Source organism: Chiloscyllium plagiosum, unplaced genomic scaffold (genome assembly GCF_037043375.1).
Source record: "Chiloscyllium plagiosum isolate Xiang-an unplaced genomic scaffold, Cpla_swu_hap1 HiC_scaffold_23, whole genome shotgun sequence".
NCBI lineage: Eukaryota > Metazoa > Chordata > Chondrichthyes > Orectolobiformes > Hemiscylliidae > Chiloscyllium > Chiloscyllium plagiosum.
The window spans coordinates 61,125,162-61,145,309 of record NW_028270161.1 but is presented as its reverse complement, the minus strand read 5'-3'; the positions used below and the strand labels follow the sequence as shown (position 1 = coordinate 61,145,309).

Below are 20,148 nucleotides of genomic sequence, written 5' to 3'. Positions count from 1 at the left end.
TTTACTGTGTATATTCCTGAGGCTGCAAGAACGAGTAAGCTGTGACATTGTATCATTGCTGTGATACGGTTTTATTAGCAAATCACACAGTCAGACTTAACCACCATGTTACACTTTTTAGCTGCTTCTCCAGTCTCCCACATTGAACTGTTTTCCACACACTTGGGTTATGCATTCTAAATCCTAACCTTTTACTGCTTAAAAAAGCTTTCTCTTAGCGTTCTTTTGCCAGTCACCTTCAGTACATGCCTTCTGACATTGAGAATAATTTGAATTGAATCTCTAAACTTGTCATGATTTTGAACACTTCTACCAAGTCTCTTAACTTTTTTAAAGAGAAAAAAACACAGCTATGCCAATCTATTCACATTACTGAAATCCTTCATTCCCTCGAACCATTCTCATTACTTTTTTTGGCACCATTTATAAAGCTTTCAGAGCATTCATTAAATACAATGCCCAGAATTGGACGCTATGAAGATGAGGCTGTACCAGTGTGTTGTACAAGTTTCTCATGAATTCCGTGTTTTTGCTCTCTCTACCACTTTATAAAGTCCAGGTTTCCATATGCCTTTCCAACCATTTCCTCAACCTGCTCTTCCACATTCAGTGATGGTGCATTTTCTGCTTCTGTAGCCTCTGTAGAATTATATATTTTATTTGATATTGCAGACCATAAGACATAGGAGCAGAAATTAGGCCATCCTGCCCATTGTTGTTTGTACAAAAATGAATCACTTCATAAATCTCTGCATTCAATTCCAATTGTTGTTTCCACCTATTCAGCAGCCCATCAGTGTCCTGCTGAAATATATCACCATCATAACCATACAAGAGAGTAGAGCAAAAGTAGATCTTTCAGCCCCTTCAACCTGCCTCCCTATTGAATATGATCATGCTTGATCTTGGGCTTTAATTCCACCTTCACATATCCCTTGAATCTCCAAATACCAAAATCTTTCTATCGCAGCTTTAAATAATGGGGCAACCATTACTGTATGGAATACAGAATTCGAAAGATTCAAAATCCTGTGCAGAAATTTCTCATCTTGATCATAGAGTCATGGAGATGTACAGCATGGAAACAGGCCCTTTAGTCTAACTCATACAGGCCGAGCAGATATTCTAAATTAATCTAGTCTCATTTGCAAGCATTTGGCCCATATCCCTCTAAACCCTTCCTATTCATATACCCATCCAGGTGCCTTTTCAATGTTGTAAGTGTACTAGCTTCCATTACTTCCTCTGGCAGCTCATTCCATACACACACCACCCTCTGCATGAAAACGTTGCCCCTTAGGGTTCCTTTTAAATCTCTCCCCTCTCACCTTAAGCTTATGTCCTTTACTTCTGAACTCTCCTACCCTGGGGAAAAGACATTGGTATTCACCCAATCCATACCCCTCATGATTTTATAAACCTCTATAAAGGTCACCCCTCAGCCTCCAACACTCCAGGAAAAGAAGCCCCAGCCTATTCAGTCCCTCCATATGGCTCAAACCCTCCAACCCTGGCAGCATCCTTGTAAATCTTTTCTGAACCCTTTCACATTTCACACCATCTTTCCTATTGCAGAGACGACCAGAATTGAATGAAGTATTCCAAAAGTGGCACAACTAGTGTCCTGTACAGCCGCAACATGACCTCCCAACTCCCTTGTTCAATGCACTGACCAACAAAGGAAAGCATACCAAACGCCTTCTTCACTGTGACTCCACTTGCAAGGAACAGTGAACCTATACCTCAAGGTCTCTTTGTTTGGGAACATTCCCCAGGACCTTGCCATTAAGTGTGTAAGTCCTGCCCTGATTTGCTTTTCCAACATGCAGACCTCAAAATTATCTAATTTAAACTCCATCTGCCAATCCTTGGCCCATTGGACCATCTGCAAACTTACTAAACATACTTCCTATATTCAAATTCCAAATCATTATACAAATATCAAAGAGTAGTGGGCCCAGCACCGATCCTTGCAGTACACTGCTGGTCACAGGCCTGTAGTCCTCAAAACAATCCTCTACCACCACCTCCTACCTTCATGCCTATTTTGTATCCAAATGGCTAACTCTCCCTGTATTCCATGTGATCTAACTTTGCTAACCAGTCTACCATGTGGAACCTTATCGAATAGGAGAAAGTGAGGTCTGCAGATACTGCGAATCCTCTTACAAGGATGCCTTCCTTGAAGAAGCTCTCTGCCTCTCTCTACAAAGATTTCAGTGAGTCCCTCTCTCACTGCACACCCCAGGTCATCTCCTCTGCACAGAAGCTCTTCAGCCACATTCTGAAGCAGACTCGTTACCACAGCCATATCTCCCATCTGCAGACCTCACTTTCTCCTCGAAGATTTCAACCTACTGCGAATCCTCTTACAAGGATGCCTTCCTTGAAGAAGCTCTCTGCTTCTCTCTACAAAGATTTCAGTGAGTCCCTCTCTCACTGCACACCCCAGGTCATCTCCTCTGCACAGAAGCTCTTCAGCCACATTCTGAAGCAGACTCGTTACCACAGCCATATCTCCTTTCTCAGCACCTGCCTACGGAACCGACACATCTGCGAACCTTATCGAATGCCTTACTGAAGTCTATACAGATAATGTTCACTGCTCTTCCTTCACCAACCCTCTTTGTCACTTCTTCAAAAAACACAATCAAGTTAGAGAGACACTATTTCCCATGCACAAAGCCATGCTGACGATTCCAAATCAGTCATTACCTTTCCAAATGCATATCATCCTGTCCACAGAAACCCTTCCAACAACTTACCCACTACTGACACCAGGGAGAACATGCAAACTCCACACAGACAGTTGCCCAAGGCAGGAATTGAACCCGGGTCTCTGGTGCTTTGAGGCAGCAGTGCCACTGTCCCACAAGGGTTCTTAAAGGCTTGTACATGTTAGATGCTAATGCCTGTGGATGTAGGGTGTGTGTGGCTGGTGCCCATGGAATATGCCCTGAGATGTTGATGCCTGATATCCAACATACAGATGGCTCAGAGCAAATAGTGAGCTAAATCTACCAGGGGCTCACTCTAGTTTCCTTGTCGTGTTTTCCAATATCTAACTTATTTGGGGTAATAAATGAGCTGTGGTGTTAACAAGGCATTTGACAAGCAGTAATGAGTTAATTGGCATCTCACCACTACCCAGAGAGAATGTTGTATCACCATACTGCTTGTGAAAAGCATAAAATATGGCATGAGATTTCAAGATGGGCATTACTGCACTTCATTCACACACATCATCACTGCCCACATCACGTTGACCCTTACAAGATTCCACCCCTTGTCTTCTGCAAAGGAAACAAACATTGACTTTCATGCATATCCAGTTTAGTGCATTGACATCAGCAACTTCAGATGTTGCTGATTTTTCTTGAATCAGTGATTACTGTAGAAAGTGTTTTTTTGCCTCGTGACATCTTGCCAAACAGATTATTCAGTGTCAACTCTGATTTTAGGTTAAAACATTAGCACAATTTTATCATTTCATGCAATACATTACAACAACAAATGGCTGAGACGCCAATAAGTTAAAGCACACTGACATAAATAATATCACATTCAGCAGAAATACAATGCGTACCATGGAAATATTATCTAGTCAAGTTTCACAGGAATAATGATATACCTAAGTAATTTTACACATGCTAGTCACTGCTAGATGCAATCATTGGTTTTAGTTTATGAATATAGGCATCACATTCATTCATTCATTAATTCTTTACTCTGGAGTTTCATCCTTTTCAAGTCTTATTACAGCCAAACTGTTAAATGACTGTCCAATAGGTTGAGCTTTCAGCTCCTTCAATTCTGATTGTGGAGTTCCTGTCAAAACAGGAGAGAACATTCCTGATAGCAGCTTCCCAAAAACCAGTCTCAAAAATCTCGATTCAGTATACATCCAAACCTCAATGTGAATCCTCTAGTTCCTCAGATGCCTCAATAACTCCAATACACTTGGTTATATTCACTTGGCCTCATTACTAGTATTGACCTTCCAATCCTTCTCCCCCTTCACTTACTTAGAGCCCATTCAGTGCTACTGCAAGGGACTCTTACCATGCTTCTGATTTTACCATTAAATGCTAACAAATCAATCCATGCATTCAGCTGTCACACACAAACTCCTCATTCCAAATTGCTGCTTATCTCAAGAGCTTTCTTGTAGATCTGAGTGAAATTGTCCATGTCCGTGAGCAGAGAGGAGCTGCTGTCACTCAGTTGTTGACAGAAAGCTTTCATGTGGCGAATAGGTTGGTGGATCCTCAACCCCTCAAAGTCTTCGAGATGCAGCAGGTTTCCTGCAGAGACACAGCTGCGAATTGGCCTGTCTTCTGGTAAATGGTGCAGCTTGAATGACTCTTTAGAGAGGAGGCTGCCCTTGTCTTTAATTGTGGATGAGAGGCTGCAGCCTTGAGCTTCTGTCACCTGCTGTGTTAACTCTGTAATCTCTGATGATGATTCACTGTTCATGGCAGAGTCTGATAACTTGCCAGTGTGCTTCAGGATTCCTTTCCTTCCCTGGACCATTATGCCAGGGCCCTTAAAACCTGCACCATGCTTAGGAGAGCAGATGGAGTTGGTATTAGCCGCACAGTCCCGATCCAGGAGCTCCGACGATTCACTGTGCTCGGGGGAAGAGTAATAACCAGATTCTCTCTGCTGTGCTTTTTTCAGAATTCCCTTCTTCGGCTTCACAATGGAGTTTTCAGCAGTTTGTGTGCACAGAGAAGTTGTTTCAATGCCTCCAAAGGCTCCAGCAGAGGGACTGCTCATGCTAAGTTCATGCTCTGAAACTACTTTCACACCCCCAGTGCTGTGAGCATGACAGTCATCGGCCATCTTCTGCTTTAAAATTCCTTTGGGCCTTTTCAGTATGCACTTGTTGCTTGGCATTCCTTCATGCAGACAGTGAGCAATGTCAGTCTCTTTCTTGGACTTCTTCACAGATGTCTGGGCTGCTCGCACTCCCTGAGATTGGATCTGCTTTACTGGGCATTTTAGCTTCGATTCGCCCTCTGACTGTGAACAGCGTGAGTGATGTTGCCAACCAATAAAGCTAACCTCTGAGCTTCCAAAAGGATTGCAGTCACACACACTCGCTTGATAACCCCAATTCACCCACCAGTGGTTAGCGATGTCCTCAATTGTGGCTCGGCGCTCAGGATTCACCATCAACATCCACCTGATAAGGCCACGGGCATCTGTCAGGGAGCAGCAACAGACAGTCACATTGCAATTCCTGGCCATGATTCTCGCTCTTTACAGAACTGACCTTAACATTCTGTTTTATTCTTTAACAACACAAGGGCAACGCTGGCAATGCCAACATTTATTGCCCATCCCTAATTGCTTTTGAACAGAGTTGCTTGCTCGGCCATTTCTGAGCGCAGGTAAGTGTAAGCCACATTGCTGTAGGTTTGGAGTCAGATCAGGTGAGGATGGCAGATTTTCTTTCTTGAAGGACATTGGTGAACTAGATGGGTTTTTAATGATAGTAGCAGATTTATGAAATGAATTCAAGTTTCACCATCTGCTGTGATTAGCCTAGGCCTTTGAATTACTAGTACAGTGACAATATCAGTACACCACCGCCCCGTCTGTTAATCATTTACTGTGTATGCCTGTTTTGGGTTTCAATTCACATCACATCAACCCTGGTCACCTTATCCCTTTAATTTGTCAAGAGCTGATCTCAATCTGAGTGTATCGATGTACCAGGGCAAACAGCTACAGGAAACTTACAAAATACAAGGTTTCATTCCACAATGACCAAACAGACCTGGAGCATGGGAAACATTTACCATAGTGAGAAGAGATAAGTAATGCCATGATAAATCAGTCAAGTATCTATAAGGAGTTTGAGTAAGCCTGCATTTTGGATGTAGTAGGAACAGGTGAAAAGAAAAATATCATAAATGATATGTGTAGTTTCTCACTAAAGCACTGTTATGGCAAGGACATCTTGAAAGAAAATTAATCAGATGTGGTTAGAATGTGTTGTTATGGCAGTGCATTAAGGAAAGGAATGCACAAATTCATGAAATATACTTGCTTTTAGGGAGGGAGTTTCAGTGATGTAATGGTATTGTCATGAACTAGCATACTAGAGATCTAGGTTAATTATCTGAGAATGTGATTTAAAATCCATTGCATGGAATCTGGTGAAATTTGAATTCAATTAGTACATGTGGAATTTAAAGTTAGTCTAATGATAACTGGAAAACCATTGACAATTGTTGTGAAAATCTAATCTGTTTCACTTTGAAATCTACCATCCTTAACTAGTCTCACCTATATGTATCTCTGGATTCACAGCCACAATGGCTTAGCAGTTCAAGGACAATGCAAAATGGGCAACAATGGCCTTGTCATTGACAACCACAATCCAGAAAAGAATTATTAAAGAAAATGGAGCACGGGGACTAGTTTAGACAACACTTTCAAACTCAAGGAGGCCTGGCTAAATGTGAGTTCATGAGTTATCATTAGTACTCACATCTAATATACACTGAATAGGAGGTTATATTTTGTTGCCTTCTTGCTCAATCTAATAAAGGGTTTTCATCAGACTTTCCAAGGTTGCATTGAATTAAATAATTCTGCAGGACAGCTCGAGGCCTTTAGACCCATTAACTTTGTGCTGGTTCTATCAAAGAGCAAATGACTCTCCACATAATGGTTATTCATCACCTGAAATATCTGATTAAATTTATTTTGTGTCCTCTTTAAAGCCATTCTAAACAGCATGGCCAGAATTGGTCAGAATACTGAAGATTTATGCTCCAGAATTAGGTGTGCACCTAGCCAAACTTTCCCAGAACAGCCACAGCATTGGCATCGATTGGACAATGTGGATTATTGCTGAGGTTTATCCTGTCCACAAAAAGCAGACAAAATCAAAGTTAGCCAGCCATTAATGCCACATCAGTCTACTCTTGATCATCAAAAAAGGTGTCCATTGGCAGTGCCATCAAGCAGCACTAGCTCAGCTAAAAACAAAATCACTCTGGGTTCTGCTCAGGCCAGAAGGTAAATTAAATCAAACTTTTTGGACTGACTGTGTCATCGCAATTGGTTAATTTCACAGTCATGTGGACAATACTTATTAATTAAAAATGGATTGGTTAACAATTATTAAAATGTAATTCGAAGGAGTACTCCAACATTATCATTATCAGGTTGAGCCCCCCTTAAGCTACATGTGTGTGTGGCTGCATAAATCAGTCAAACTCGATTCATTATTTTCGCTGCTCTGGATTAACATGTGCTCAAGTTTTGGATTCTAAATGGTTACTCATTATTGGCACTAAGCCCACCATTTTCAGTTCATCAGTACCTTCTTATCAACTGTCACCTACCTGATGGTGGAGTGGGTTCCTGATAATCCCCGCTGCTTATCTGCCTGACGAGATTTCTGTGGTCGCAACCATCAAATGGCATGGTCCCGTAAACCAGAGTATACAGTAGCACACCCAGAGCCCAGCTGTCTACCTGAGAGTGCCAAACGGGAACACCCAATCAGCTCCAGACTGCAGATAGTGAGAGCTTCCACAGATACACAAATGGAGTCATAGAGTCAGCACATACACAAGTCCTTTGGCCCAAACAAATTCATGCCAATCGAAATGTCCATCCATGCTAACCCCATTTCCCTTCACTTGGCCCATATCCTTCTAAATCTTTCCTATCCAAGTACTTGTCTAAATGCCTTTTAAATGTTAATGTGCACACCTCAACCACTTCCGCTGGAAGCTCATTCCATATGAGTACCACCCTCTGTTTATAAAAGCTGCACCTCTGGTTCCCTTTTATTCTTTCTGCTCTCACCTTAAACTGATGCTCTCCAGTCTTTGATTCCTGAGTGCATTCACCCTATCTATGCCTCTCATGATCTTATACACTTTTATAAAATACCCCCTCAGTCTCCTACTCTCTAAAGAAAAAAAGTCCTAGCTTGTCCTATAACTTGAGTCTTGCAACATCCTTGTAAATTTCTTCTGCACTCTTTCTAGTTTAAAAATATTCTTCCTATAGTAAGGTGACTAAAACTGACAATACTCCCAAGTGCAGCCTCAGGTCCTGTACAACTGCAATATAACTTCCCAACTTCTATATTCAATGCCATGACTAATGAAGGCCAGTGTGCCATAAGCCTTCTTCACTGCCCCTGTCTACCTGTGACTCTGCTCTCAGAGAACCTTGCACCTGAACTCCAAGGTCCTCCTGTTCCATTACGCTCCTTAAAGCCCTACCATTCACCATGAAACTCCTACCTTAATTTGACTTTCCACAATGCAACACCTCACACTTACCTATAGTAAACTCCATTTACCATTTCTCAGCCCATTTCCCTAGCTGATCAAGCAGCTACTGCAATTTGTAATACTCTTCCTCACTGTCCAACATTATCAGCAAACTTACTAATCATGCCTTGTACATTCTCATTTAAATCATTGATATAGATAACAAACAGCAATGGGCCCAGCAACAACCCCTGAGACACTCCACTAGTCACAAGCCTCCAGTTCTACAAGCATCCATCCACTATTACCCTCTGCTTCCTACCATCAAGCCAACTGTGTATACAGTTCCCCGTGGATTCCATGTGATCCAATCTTCCAGAGCAATCTACCATATGGAATCTTATCAAAGGCGTTACTGAAATCCATGTAGACTACATCTGCCACCCTGCCCTCATCCATCTTCCTGCTCACTTCATCAAAGAGCTCTAACAAATTTGTGAGATATGATCTTTCATGCACAAAGCCATGTTGACTACTCCTAATCAAACCCTGTCTTTCCAAATGCATGTGTATCTTACCGGTAAGAATCTTCTGAAGTAACTTATCTAACACTGACATTAGGCTTACTGGTCTGTAGTTCCCAGGGGTTTTTTTTTGCAGCCCTTCTTGAATAAGGAAACAACATTCACTACCCTCCAGTCTTTCAGAACCTCACCAATGGCGAATGATGATAAAAAAAATCAGCTAGGATGCCTGCAATTTCTTCTCTAGCCTCTTGCAGGGTTCTTAGATATATCCGGTCAGGATCAGGAGATTTATCCAACGGCTTGTGATCAGTTACATGAGCACACAATGACTAGAGTTTGCTTCTCTGAGTTGTAACGTTAATGCTTTGAGACCAAGTTGGTGTTGCCTTTGTGTCCAATCAGTACTGACACTAGAGATATCCCACAATGCATTCTCCTGGCATCTAGCCATCTGAGTTTGATGACCAGCATTAACATCCTTCGAATCTAGAACTTTCTGAGCACATTTATTTAAACATAAATCCCCCACACTGAAATGATTGCAACTGGATTCTGAAATTGAGTGATGTTGCAGTGATTGTGACAACTTCGAACAATGCTTTGCCTGCTGAAAATTCCAGATTTCCTTCCGTTTCACCCTGGTTGTTCAGTTTCTTGAATCATGGGTGGCATGGTGGCTCAGTGGTTAGTACTGCCGCCTCACAGCACCAGGGTCCTGGGTTCGATTCCCACCTGTCTGTGTGGAGTTTGCACATTCTCCCTGTGTCTGCGTGGGTTTCCTCTGGGTGCTCCGGTTTCCTCCCACAATCCAAAGATGTGCATGTCAGGTGAATTGGCCATGCTAAATTGCCCACAGTGTTAGGTGTGTTAGTCAGGGGTAAATATAGGGTAGGGGAATGGGTTTGGGTGGGTTTCTCTTCGGAGGGGAGGTGTGAACTTGTTGGGCTGAAGAGCCTGTTTCCACACTGTAGAGAATGTAATCTAATCGTTAGCCACGGGTGAGGTTCTGAAAGACTGGAGGGTAGTGAACCTTATTCAAAAAGGTTTGTTCCAGGGTAAGACAAGAACAAATCCTCCCTGCCTTACTCACTCTTCTACTGACTTACACCATTTCGTTATCAAATTATTTGGACTGACTAACTTATAGCAATTAGCTAATTTCCCATTCATAATGACAATATTTGTTGACTAAATAGGTCAGATGACAATTATGAAAATGTAATTCCTAAGAATAGTCCAACATTATCATTTATTGACTCTTCAATCAGCTATCTAAGAATAAAAACAAGCAGCTGCAAATAAATTAAAAATGGCAAATGTTTCATCAGCAAATCTCCCATCAAAAGAAACCAGCACCAGGGGCTAAATGTTGGTTTATTCACCAACCTCTGTTGATATCCTTGTTAAGTGCTCGCTAATTCTCCAGCCTGGTAAACTAATCCAGTTAGATGCTGTTTAATTGCTCCAGCCTGGGATACTAACACTGTCAAGTGCTAATCCATTACCAGCCTGGAACACTGACCCAGGTTAAACTCTAGTTCATTCATCAGCCTGGAAAGCTAACATGGTTTAGCAGTGGTTCATTCACCAGCCTGCCACACGAACCCAGCCAACTTGGAACACTAACCCAGTATAGTGCTGTTTCATTCACCAGCCTGAGACACTAACCTGTTTTGGTGGTGGATCATTCACCAGCTTGGAATACTAACCCAGTTTAACACTGGTTCATTCACCAACTTGGAACACTAACCTGGTTAAGCACTGGTTTATTCACCAGCCTGAGACACTAACCTCTGGTCCATGATATGGATGGCCATTGACAATTTCCGGTGAAGCATAAAGTGGGCTCCCACAGAAGGTTTGCAGAAATTTGTCCTTCTGGTACAGATTAGACAGCCCAAAGTCTGCAATCTGTAAAAGGATTATATGGAATAGAATTAAAACTAAATACTGTTAATGCTGAAAATCTGTGCTCACATTACCTGCTCAGGAAACTCAACAGGTACCGCATTTGGAAAAAGAAAGAGTTAATGTTTCCAGTCCAGTGACCTGTTTTCAGAGGTGATTGAGGCCTGAAAACGATGGATTTTATTCTGTGAACAGAAAGTGGGAGCAGCAAATGGAACAGATAGTGAGGGTGTCAGAAAGGGTTCTAGCAAACAACACTTCATTTTATACTTTAACACATCGTAACCTTTAGGATTCAACATTGGGTTCAACAACTCCAAGCCTCCATTTTGATCCTCTGTTGCTGTGTCTTGTTTGTATCTTGTTGGCTTTGTTCTAAGTAAGAGCTGACCTATTTTCTCCGTTTCAAACTCACCATTGACACCAATTTTACATCTTAATTCTCCCTTATCACCATTAGCACTCACTATCTGTTCCAGTTCCCTTTTAAACAGCATAAAAACTAACGTTTTCCATCCCCTCAGAACCAAGGTATAGTTATCAGACTCAAGACATTAACTCTGTTTTTCTCTCTCTGCAGATGCTGCCAGACCTGCTGAGTTTCTCCAGCAATTTCTGTGTGGGATAGTGTTACCATAAAGGGAACTAGTGAAATATTGTTTAGAAATGTGTTCATGAGAACTTCACTGACTAGAATGTCCTCAGCCAACCAGAAATGAGGTATTTTTGGATCTGGTGCTAGGAAATGACTGTGCTGAGTGAACTAAATGCCTTTGAGGAACATTTAGTTAAAAGTAGTCATTGTGTAATAAAGTTTAGGCCAGTGATAGAGAAGAGCAAGGAACTGTCAAACAACGTCAGGCAACTTGATTTGAGTTTTTTGAAGTAACAAAGAAGATTGATGAGGGCAGAGCAGTAGATGTGATCTATATGGACTTCAGTAAGGCGTTCAACAAGGTACCCCATGGGAGACTGATTAGCAAGGTTAGATCTCATGGAATAGAGGGAGAATTAGCCATTCGGATACAGAACTGGCTCAAAGGTAGAAGACAGAGGGTGCTGGTGGAGGGTTGTTTTTCAGACTGGAGGTCTGTGACCAGTGGAGTGCCATAAGGATCGGTGCTGGCCCTCTACTTTTTGTCATTTACATAAATGATTTGGATGTGATTATAAGAGGTACAGTTAGTAAGTTTGCAGATGACACCAAAATTGGAGGTGTAGTGGACAGCAAAGAGGGTTACCTCAGATTACAACAGGATCTGGACCAGATGGGCCAATGGGCTGAGAAGTGGAAGATGGAGTTTAATAAATGCGAGGTGCTGCATTTTGGGAAAGCAAATTTTAGCAGGACTTATACACTTAATGGTAAGGTCCTAGGGAGTGTTGCTGAACAAAGAGACCTTGGAGTGCAGGTACATAGCTCCTTGAAAGTGTAGTCGCAGGTAGATAGGATAGTGAAGAAGGCGTTTGGTATGCTTTCCTTTATTGGTCAGAGTATTGAGTACAGGAGTTGGAAGGTCACGTTGGGGCTGTACAGGACATTGGTTAGGCCACTGTTGGAATATTACGTGCAATTCTGGTCTCCTTCCCATCAGAAAGATGTTGTGAAACTTGAAAGGGTTCAGAAAACATTTACAAGGATGTTGCCAGATTTGGAGGATTTGAGCTACAGGGAGAGGCTGAACAGGCTGGGACTGCTTTCCCTGGAGCGTCGGAGGCTGAGGGGTGACCTTATAGAGGTTTACAAAATTATGAGGGGCACGGATAGGATAAATAGACAAAGTCTTTTCCCTGGGATCGGGGAGTCCAGAACTAGAGGGCATAGGTTTAGGGTGAGAGAGGAAAAATTTAAAAGGGGCCTAAGGGGCAGCTTTTTCACGCAGAGGGTGGTACGTGTATGGAATGAGCTGCCAGAGGAAGTGGTGGAGGCTGGTACAATTGCAACATTTAAGAGGCAATTGGATGAGTATATGAATAGGAAGGGTTTGGAGGGATATGGGCCAGGTGCTGGCAGGTGGGACTAGATTGGGTTGGGATATCTGGTCAGCATGGACGGGTTGGACCGAAGGGTCTGTTTCCATGCTTTACATTTCAATGACTCTAAGTCCTTCAAGTGAGAAGGTTATCTAAGATTACAAAGAAATGTTGATCAATGGGCTGAAGAGTGACAGATGGAGTTTAATTTGGATAAATGTAAAGTATTACATTTTGGAAAATCAAATAAAGACAAGAATTAAACAATTAAAAGTGGGCCCTTGGACAGTGTTGTAGAACAGAGAGACCTAGGGGCTCAGGTACATAATTCGTCAAAGTTTGCATCGCATATAGATAAGGTGGTTAAGAAGGCATTTAGCATGCTTCCCTTCATTGCTCAGACCTCTGAATGGAGGAGTCAGGACGTTATGTTGAGAATGTACAGGACATTGGTGAGGCCTTGTCTGGAGTTCTGTGTCCAATTCTGGTCAATCTTTGATATGAAGGATATTATTAAACTAGAGAGGGTTCAGAAAAGATTTATCAGAATGTTGCTGGGAATGGAGGATTTCAGTTTAAAGACAGGCTGGAAAGGCTGAGATTTTGTTTTCCACACTGGAGTGTAGGAGTTGAGAGGTGACCTTATAAGAGGTTTATAAAATAGTGAGAGATATAAATAAGGCGAATGACAAGTGTTTTTTTTCCTCCAGGGTGGGAGATATGTCCCCATGACTTGTCTGGACTTGTCCTACCTGCCTATCTCCTTTTCCACCTATCCACTCCACCCTCTCCTCCCTGACCTATCACCTTCATCCCTTCCCCCACTCACCCATTGTACTCTATGCTACTTTCTCCCCACCCCCACCCTCCTCTAGCTTATCTCTCCACGCTTCAGGCTCTCTGCCTTTATTCCTGATGAAGGGCTTTTGCCCGAAACGTCGATTTCGCTACTCGTTGGATGGTGCCTGAACTGCTGTGCTCTTCCGGCACTACTAATCCAGAATCTGGTTTCCAGCATCTGCAGTCATTGTTTTTACTTGGGAGATATCAAGACTAGTCGACACATTTTTAAAGGTGAGAGGAGGAATTATAGAGTCATAGAATTACACAGCACGGAAACAGAGCCTTTGGTCCAACTCATCCATGCTGACCAAATATCCGATATAAATCTAGTCCAATTTGCCAGCATCTGACCCATATCCCTCGAAACCCTCCCTATTCATATACATATCCAAGTGCCTTTTAAACGTTATAATCGTACCAGCCACCACCAATTCCATATATGCACCACCCTCTGTGTGAAAAAGTTGCCCCTTACGTCTCTTTTCTATCTTTCTCACCCGAAACCTATGCCCTCTAGTTTTGGACTCCCCCACCCCAGGGAAAACACTTTGTCTATTTATCCTATCCAGGCCCCTCATAATTTTATAAACCTCTAGAAGGTCACTCCTCAGCCTCCGATGGTCCAGGGAAAACAGCCCAAGTCTGTTCAGCTTCTCCCGAAAGCTCAAACACACTGACCCTGGCAACATCCGTGTCAATCTTTTCTGAATTCTTTCAAGTTTTACAATATCCTTCCTATAGGAGGGAGACCAGATTTGCATGCAATACTCCAAAAGTGGCCAAACCAATTTTCTGTACAGCTCCAACATGACCTCCCAATTCTCATAACATAGGAGGCAATTGTTTTTACACAGGTTCATGTGTGGAGTGAACTTCCAGAGGAAGTGGTGGATGCAGATACAGTTACAACATTTAAAAGACATTTTGATAAGTATATGAATAAGAAATATTTATATGGGCCAAGTATAGACAGGGGCGACTAGTTCAGTTTGGGATTATGGTTGACGTGGATTGAAGGGTTTGTTTCTGTGCTGTATGACTCTATAAATGAGACCAATTGAGAATTGAAATACAAAGGAATAACCTGCAGAAGACAGAACATGAGAATGGAATGTGGTTGGCAAAAGAAGAGAATAACACATAATTAGTAATGCTGGGGGGACATTTTTTGGGATAAAGAGGGTAATGTGGTGGAGGCAATAGATTAGGCTTGAATATATAGTAAGTACTCTGTATCAGGGTATACAGAGGAAGACGATGCTGATACAATATCTGAAAGGGAGATAGCTGAGATCAATAAAACATAGAACATTACAGCACAGTACAGACCTTTTGGCCCTCGATGTTGCGCTGACCTGGTAAACCAATCTAAAGCCCATCTAACCTATCACCATTATCATTCATATGTTTATCCAATGACCATTTAAATGCCTTTAATGTTGGCGAGTCTATTAGTGTTGCAAGCAGTGCATTGCACGCCTTTGCTACTCTCTGAGTAAAGAAACTACCGAGAAGCATAAAAGTCGATGTTTCAGACCAGAGCCCTTCATTCCTGATGAAGGGCACCAGCCCGAAAAATTGATTTTCCTGTTCCTCGGATGCTGCCTGACCTGCTGTGCTTTTCCAGCAACACATTCTCAACTCTTAGAATGGCAACAGAAAACATCAGGAGGGAAGCCTTGACATCTCTCCCCATGCATGGTATCAATGAATGCTTCTTGATGTGAAACTATGCATTCCCTTCACTTTAGACCAGGGCATCTTAAAGTTCTAAAACCCATCGTGCTCCCGAATGTCCTTCAGGGAAATGTGACTGACTCTTAACTGCCTTTTGGATGGCCCTAGCAAGCCACTTACTTCAAGCATCAATTAGGAATGTGAAATTAATGGTCTAACCATTGATGAAATCCCAAGGACAGGTTTTGAAAAAGTGGGGTCATGAGTTGAAAGTTTATGGTTGTGTGCTCTGACACTGCAATGGCAATCAAGGAGGTCTGACTGAGTTCTAACAACTGTGCCACTGACCTCCCACAATCTCTATTCACAACAGCTGGTTGTGGCAATTTTCAAATCTCAAAATAGAGCCGCAGTGGGAAATGGTTTGGGAAGTCCCGTTCCAGACCACGGTCTCTGGAGGTTAGAAAGGAAACAGATCACCACTCCATACATTATGTTTAACAGTTCAATTGATATAACTTTAGGCTTCACACTGAGAACATATCTGAATTTTCAAAATTTCTTCTGAAGAACAGCACAAATAAAATGGTATTGTCTTCTTGTTTACAAAACAAATCTTACCTTAATGTTATAATTTTCATCCAACAAGATGTTCTCTAATTTCAGATCACGGTGAACAACTCCATTCTGTGTTAGAGAGACAGAGAGACAAGTCATCAATGCCCATATGCCATCTGCTCCACTCACTGCCCCTGTGCCATACACAACACCTCACCGTACTGTCCCCAACACCCCGCCGTCCCCGTACTGTACACAACACCTCACCGTACTGTCCCCAACACCCCCCGTCCCTGTACTGTACACAACACCTCACCGTACTGTCCCCAACACCCCGCCGTCCCTGTACTGTACACAACACCTCACCGTACTGTCCCCAACACCCCGCCATCCCTGTACTGTACACAACACCTCACCGTACTGTCCCCAACACCCCCCCGTCCCTGTACCGTACACAACACCTCACCGTACTGTCCCCAACACCCCGCCGTCCCTGTACTGTACACAACACCTCACCGTACTGTCCCCAACACCCCGCCATCCCTGTACTGTACACAACACCTCACCGTACTGTCCCCAACACCCCGCCGTCCCCGTACTGTATACAACACCTCACCGTACTTTCCCCAACACCCCCCCGTCCCTGTACCGTACACAACACCTCACCGTACTGTCCACAACACCCCGCCGTCCCCGTACTGTACACAACACCTCACCGTACTGTCCCCAACACCCCGCCGTCCCTGTACTGTACACAACACCTCACCGTACTGTCCACAACACCCCCCCGTCCCTGTACCGTACACAACACCTCACCGTACTGTCCCCAACACCCCCCCGTCCCTGTACCGTACACAACACCTCACCGTACTGTCCCCAACACCCCGCCGTCCCCGTACTGTATACAACACCTCACCGTACTGTCCCCAACACCCCGCCGTCCCCGTACCGTACACAACACCTCACCGTACTGTCCCCAACACCCCCCGTCCCTGTACCGTACACAACACCTCACCGTACTGTCCCCAACACCCCCCGTCCCTGTACCGTACACAACACCTCACCGTACTGTCCCCAACACCCCGCCGTCCCCGTACTGTATACAACACCTCACCGTACTGTCCCCAACACCCCCCGTCCCTGTACCGTACACAACACCTCACCGTACTGTCCACAACACCCCGCCGTCCCCGTACTGTATACAACACCTCACCGTACTGTCCCCAACACCCCCCGTCCCTGTACTGTATACAACACCTCACCGTACTGTCCCCAACACCCCCCCCGTCCCTGTACCGTACACAACACCTCACCGTACTGTCCCCAACACCCCGCCGTCCCCGTACCGTACACAACACCTCACCGTACTGTCCCCAACACCCCCCGTCCCTGTACTGTATACAACACCTCACCGTACTGTCCCCAACACCCCCCCCGTCCCTGTACCGTACACAACACCTCACCGTACTGTCCCCAACACCCCGCCGTCCCCGTACCGTACACAACACCTCACCGTATTGTCCACAACACCTCCACGTCCCTGTACCGTAGACAACACCTCACCATACTGTCCACAACACCCCGCCATGCCTGTGCCTTACAGAACATCTCACCGCACTGTCCACAACACCCCACCGTCCCTGTACTGTATACAAACCTCACCATCCTGTCCACACACCCTGCCGCCCCTGTACTGTATACAACACCACACCGTACTGTCCACAACACCCTGCCGCCCCTCTACTGTATACAACACCTCACCATCCTGTCCACACACCCTGCCGCCCCTGTACTGTATACAACACCTCACCGTACTGTCCACAACACCCCGCCGTCCCTGTACCGTACACAACACCTCAACGTAGTGTCCCCAACACCCCGCCATCACCCTAGCATACACAACACCTCACCGTACTGTCCACAACACCTCCACGTCCCTGTACCATACACAACACCCCCCCGTCCCTGTACTGTACACAACACCTCACCACACTGTCCACAACAGCCCGCCATCCCTGTACCATACACAACACCCCCCCCGTCCCTGTACTGTACACAACACCTCACCGTACTGTCCACAACACCTCCACGTCCCTGTACCGTACACAACACCTCACCGTACTGTCCACAACACCCCGCCGTCCCTGTACCGTACACAACACCTCACCGTACTGTCCACAACACCCCGCCGTCCCCGTACCGTACACAACACCTCACCGTACTGTCCACAACACCCCGCCGTCCCTGTACCGTACACAACACCTCACCGTACTGTCCACAACACCTCCACGTCCCTGTACCGTACACAACACCTCACCGTACTGTCCACAACACCCCCCCGTCCCTGTACTGTACACAACACCTCACCGTACTGTCCACAACACCTCCACGTCCCTGTACCGTACACAACACCTCACCATACTGTCCACAACACCCCGCCGCCCCTGTACCATACACAACACCCCCCCGTCCCTGTACTGTACACAACACCTCACCGTACTGTCCACAACACCATGCCATCCCTGTACTGTACACAACACCTCACCATACTGTCCACAACCCCTCTGCACTGTACACAACACCCCGCCGTCCCCATACCGTACACAAGTTTTCACTATCCCCGTTCTGTATACAACACCCTGCTTCCCCTGTGCTGTTCAAGCATGTATTTCTTCACAGGTCGTGTTTTTGTTGTCAGGGCAAAAGCAGTGAATTCTAATGAGGTGGAACACGCTGCCTGAATAGGCCAAGGAAGCAGATATAGTCACAACTTTCTACATCTAATGCAGATAAATTCTAATTTAAGGGTAAGGATGTGGCCACTTCAGATTGAGATGAGGTGAAATGTCTTCATCTGGAACGCGGAGCGACTGTGGAATTCTCTTTCACAGAAAGGGGTTAAGGCCAAAACACTGAATGCTCTCAAGAAAGAGCTAGATATAGTTTAGATTTTTTTTAGATTAGATTCCCTACAGTGTGGAAACAGGCCCTTCAGCTCAACACTGACCCTCTGAAGAGCAACCCACCCAGATCCATTCCCCTACATTTACCCCTGACAAATGCACCTCACACTACAGGCAATTTTAGCACGGCCAATTCACCTGACCTGCACATCTTTGGACTGTGGGAGGAAACTGGAGCACCCGGAGGAAACCCACGCAGATATGGGGAGAACGTGCAAACTCCACACAGACAGTTACCCAAGTTGGGAATTGAACCCGGGTCCCTGGCGCTGTAAGGCAGCAGTGCTAACCACTGAGCCACTACAGTTCTTCGGGCTAAAGGGATCCAAGTGTATGGGGTGAAAGTGGGAACAGGGGACTGAGTAGGATAATCATATCGAATGGGCTTGATGGGCTGAACGGCCTATTCCTGCTCCTGTTTTCTATTTTCTATTTAGCAAAGGAAAAATGCAGGATTAAGGGGAATGAGTAAGGGAAGTGGGGTAAATTGGGCAGCTTTACTGAATGGACACATCCCAACCATATGTCTTTACTTAAACTTATGTTCAATTTGTGTTCTTGATTTAACAAAACTAATTTCTCAAACTTGCTATTAACAGCTTATCCAACTTTGGATCTTGTGGTGAACTGGCAGTGCCTCTCTCTCTGGGCCAGAAGGTCTGGGTTCAGGTGCGACCACACGATATGATAATGAAGTATTAAGATGTCCAATCTGACTGATTAAAAATATACAATGTTTTGAATTCAGCCCAACTATACAGGATACTCTTATTCCGAATCGCTCAGAAATGTTGCCTTCTGTTCAGAATGAGGGGTCCCTAACTGTTTACCTGTGGTAGGAGACTAAAAACACAATGACTTGAGAGTTTCCTTTAAATTTCTGCACCTTGATGTTAATGTTAGTATTAAACCCGATTGTGTAGATATGAAATTATGCAGTGGCATAATTCCAGTACTATAAAAACAATGATGATAGCTGTAAACTGCTAGATCCTGCAAAAAAATAAGTAGAATGTTAACATGTTTAATTCAGACAAAGGGCTAAATCTTTTTGGCCAAGTGGTTTTTTTGGAGGGTTACTCACGGTGAGGCCTAGCAAGAGTTTTCACTGTATTTACCAAACTCACCTCGTTAACTAAAAAAAATGAAAGCGCTGTAGATGCTGTAAATCAGATACAAAAACATAAATTGCTGGAAAGGCTCAACAGGTCTGGCACATCTGTGGACAGAAATTAGAGTTAACGTTTTGGGTCGACTTGAGTTGAACCCCAGAATTGAGTTGTCCCCTCAGGAACTACCTACTCTACCTACACGACATCACTCAGATCTGGTGCCAGCCCCATCTTGCCATGTGCCGGTCCTGGAATAACTCAACTGTCACCAAATTTCTGCCGAAGCATTGGCATCCCTTGCACCTGCGCCATCTTCGAGTCCTGTGGTGTACCCAGG

At 44.3% G+C, this 20,148-nt stretch overlaps 1 protein-coding gene across 2 annotated transcripts in view; it reads right to left on the bottom strand.

Moving 5' to 3' along the window:
* Window positions 1-3,455: 3,455 nt before the first annotated feature.
* nuak1b (NUAK family, SNF1-like kinase, 1b) overlaps window positions 3,456-20,148 on the bottom strand; it is an 88,203-nt gene continuing 71,510 nt past the window's right edge. For both annotated transcript variants that reach the window (XM_043713269.2, XM_087999744.1), the window contains exons 4-7: window positions 15,800-15,865; window positions 10,568-10,687; window positions 7,365-7,497; window positions 3,456-5,207 (exon numbers count right to left, since the gene is read on the bottom strand). In XM_043713269.2, coding sequence (XP_043569204.2) covers window positions 4,132-5,207; window positions 7,365-7,497; window positions 10,568-10,687; window positions 15,800-15,865 — 1,395 coding nt within the window. In that variant the 3' untranslated portion in view covers window positions 3,456-4,131. The remainder of the gene's footprint in view (window positions 5,208-7,364; window positions 7,498-10,567; window positions 10,688-15,799; window positions 15,866-20,148) is intronic.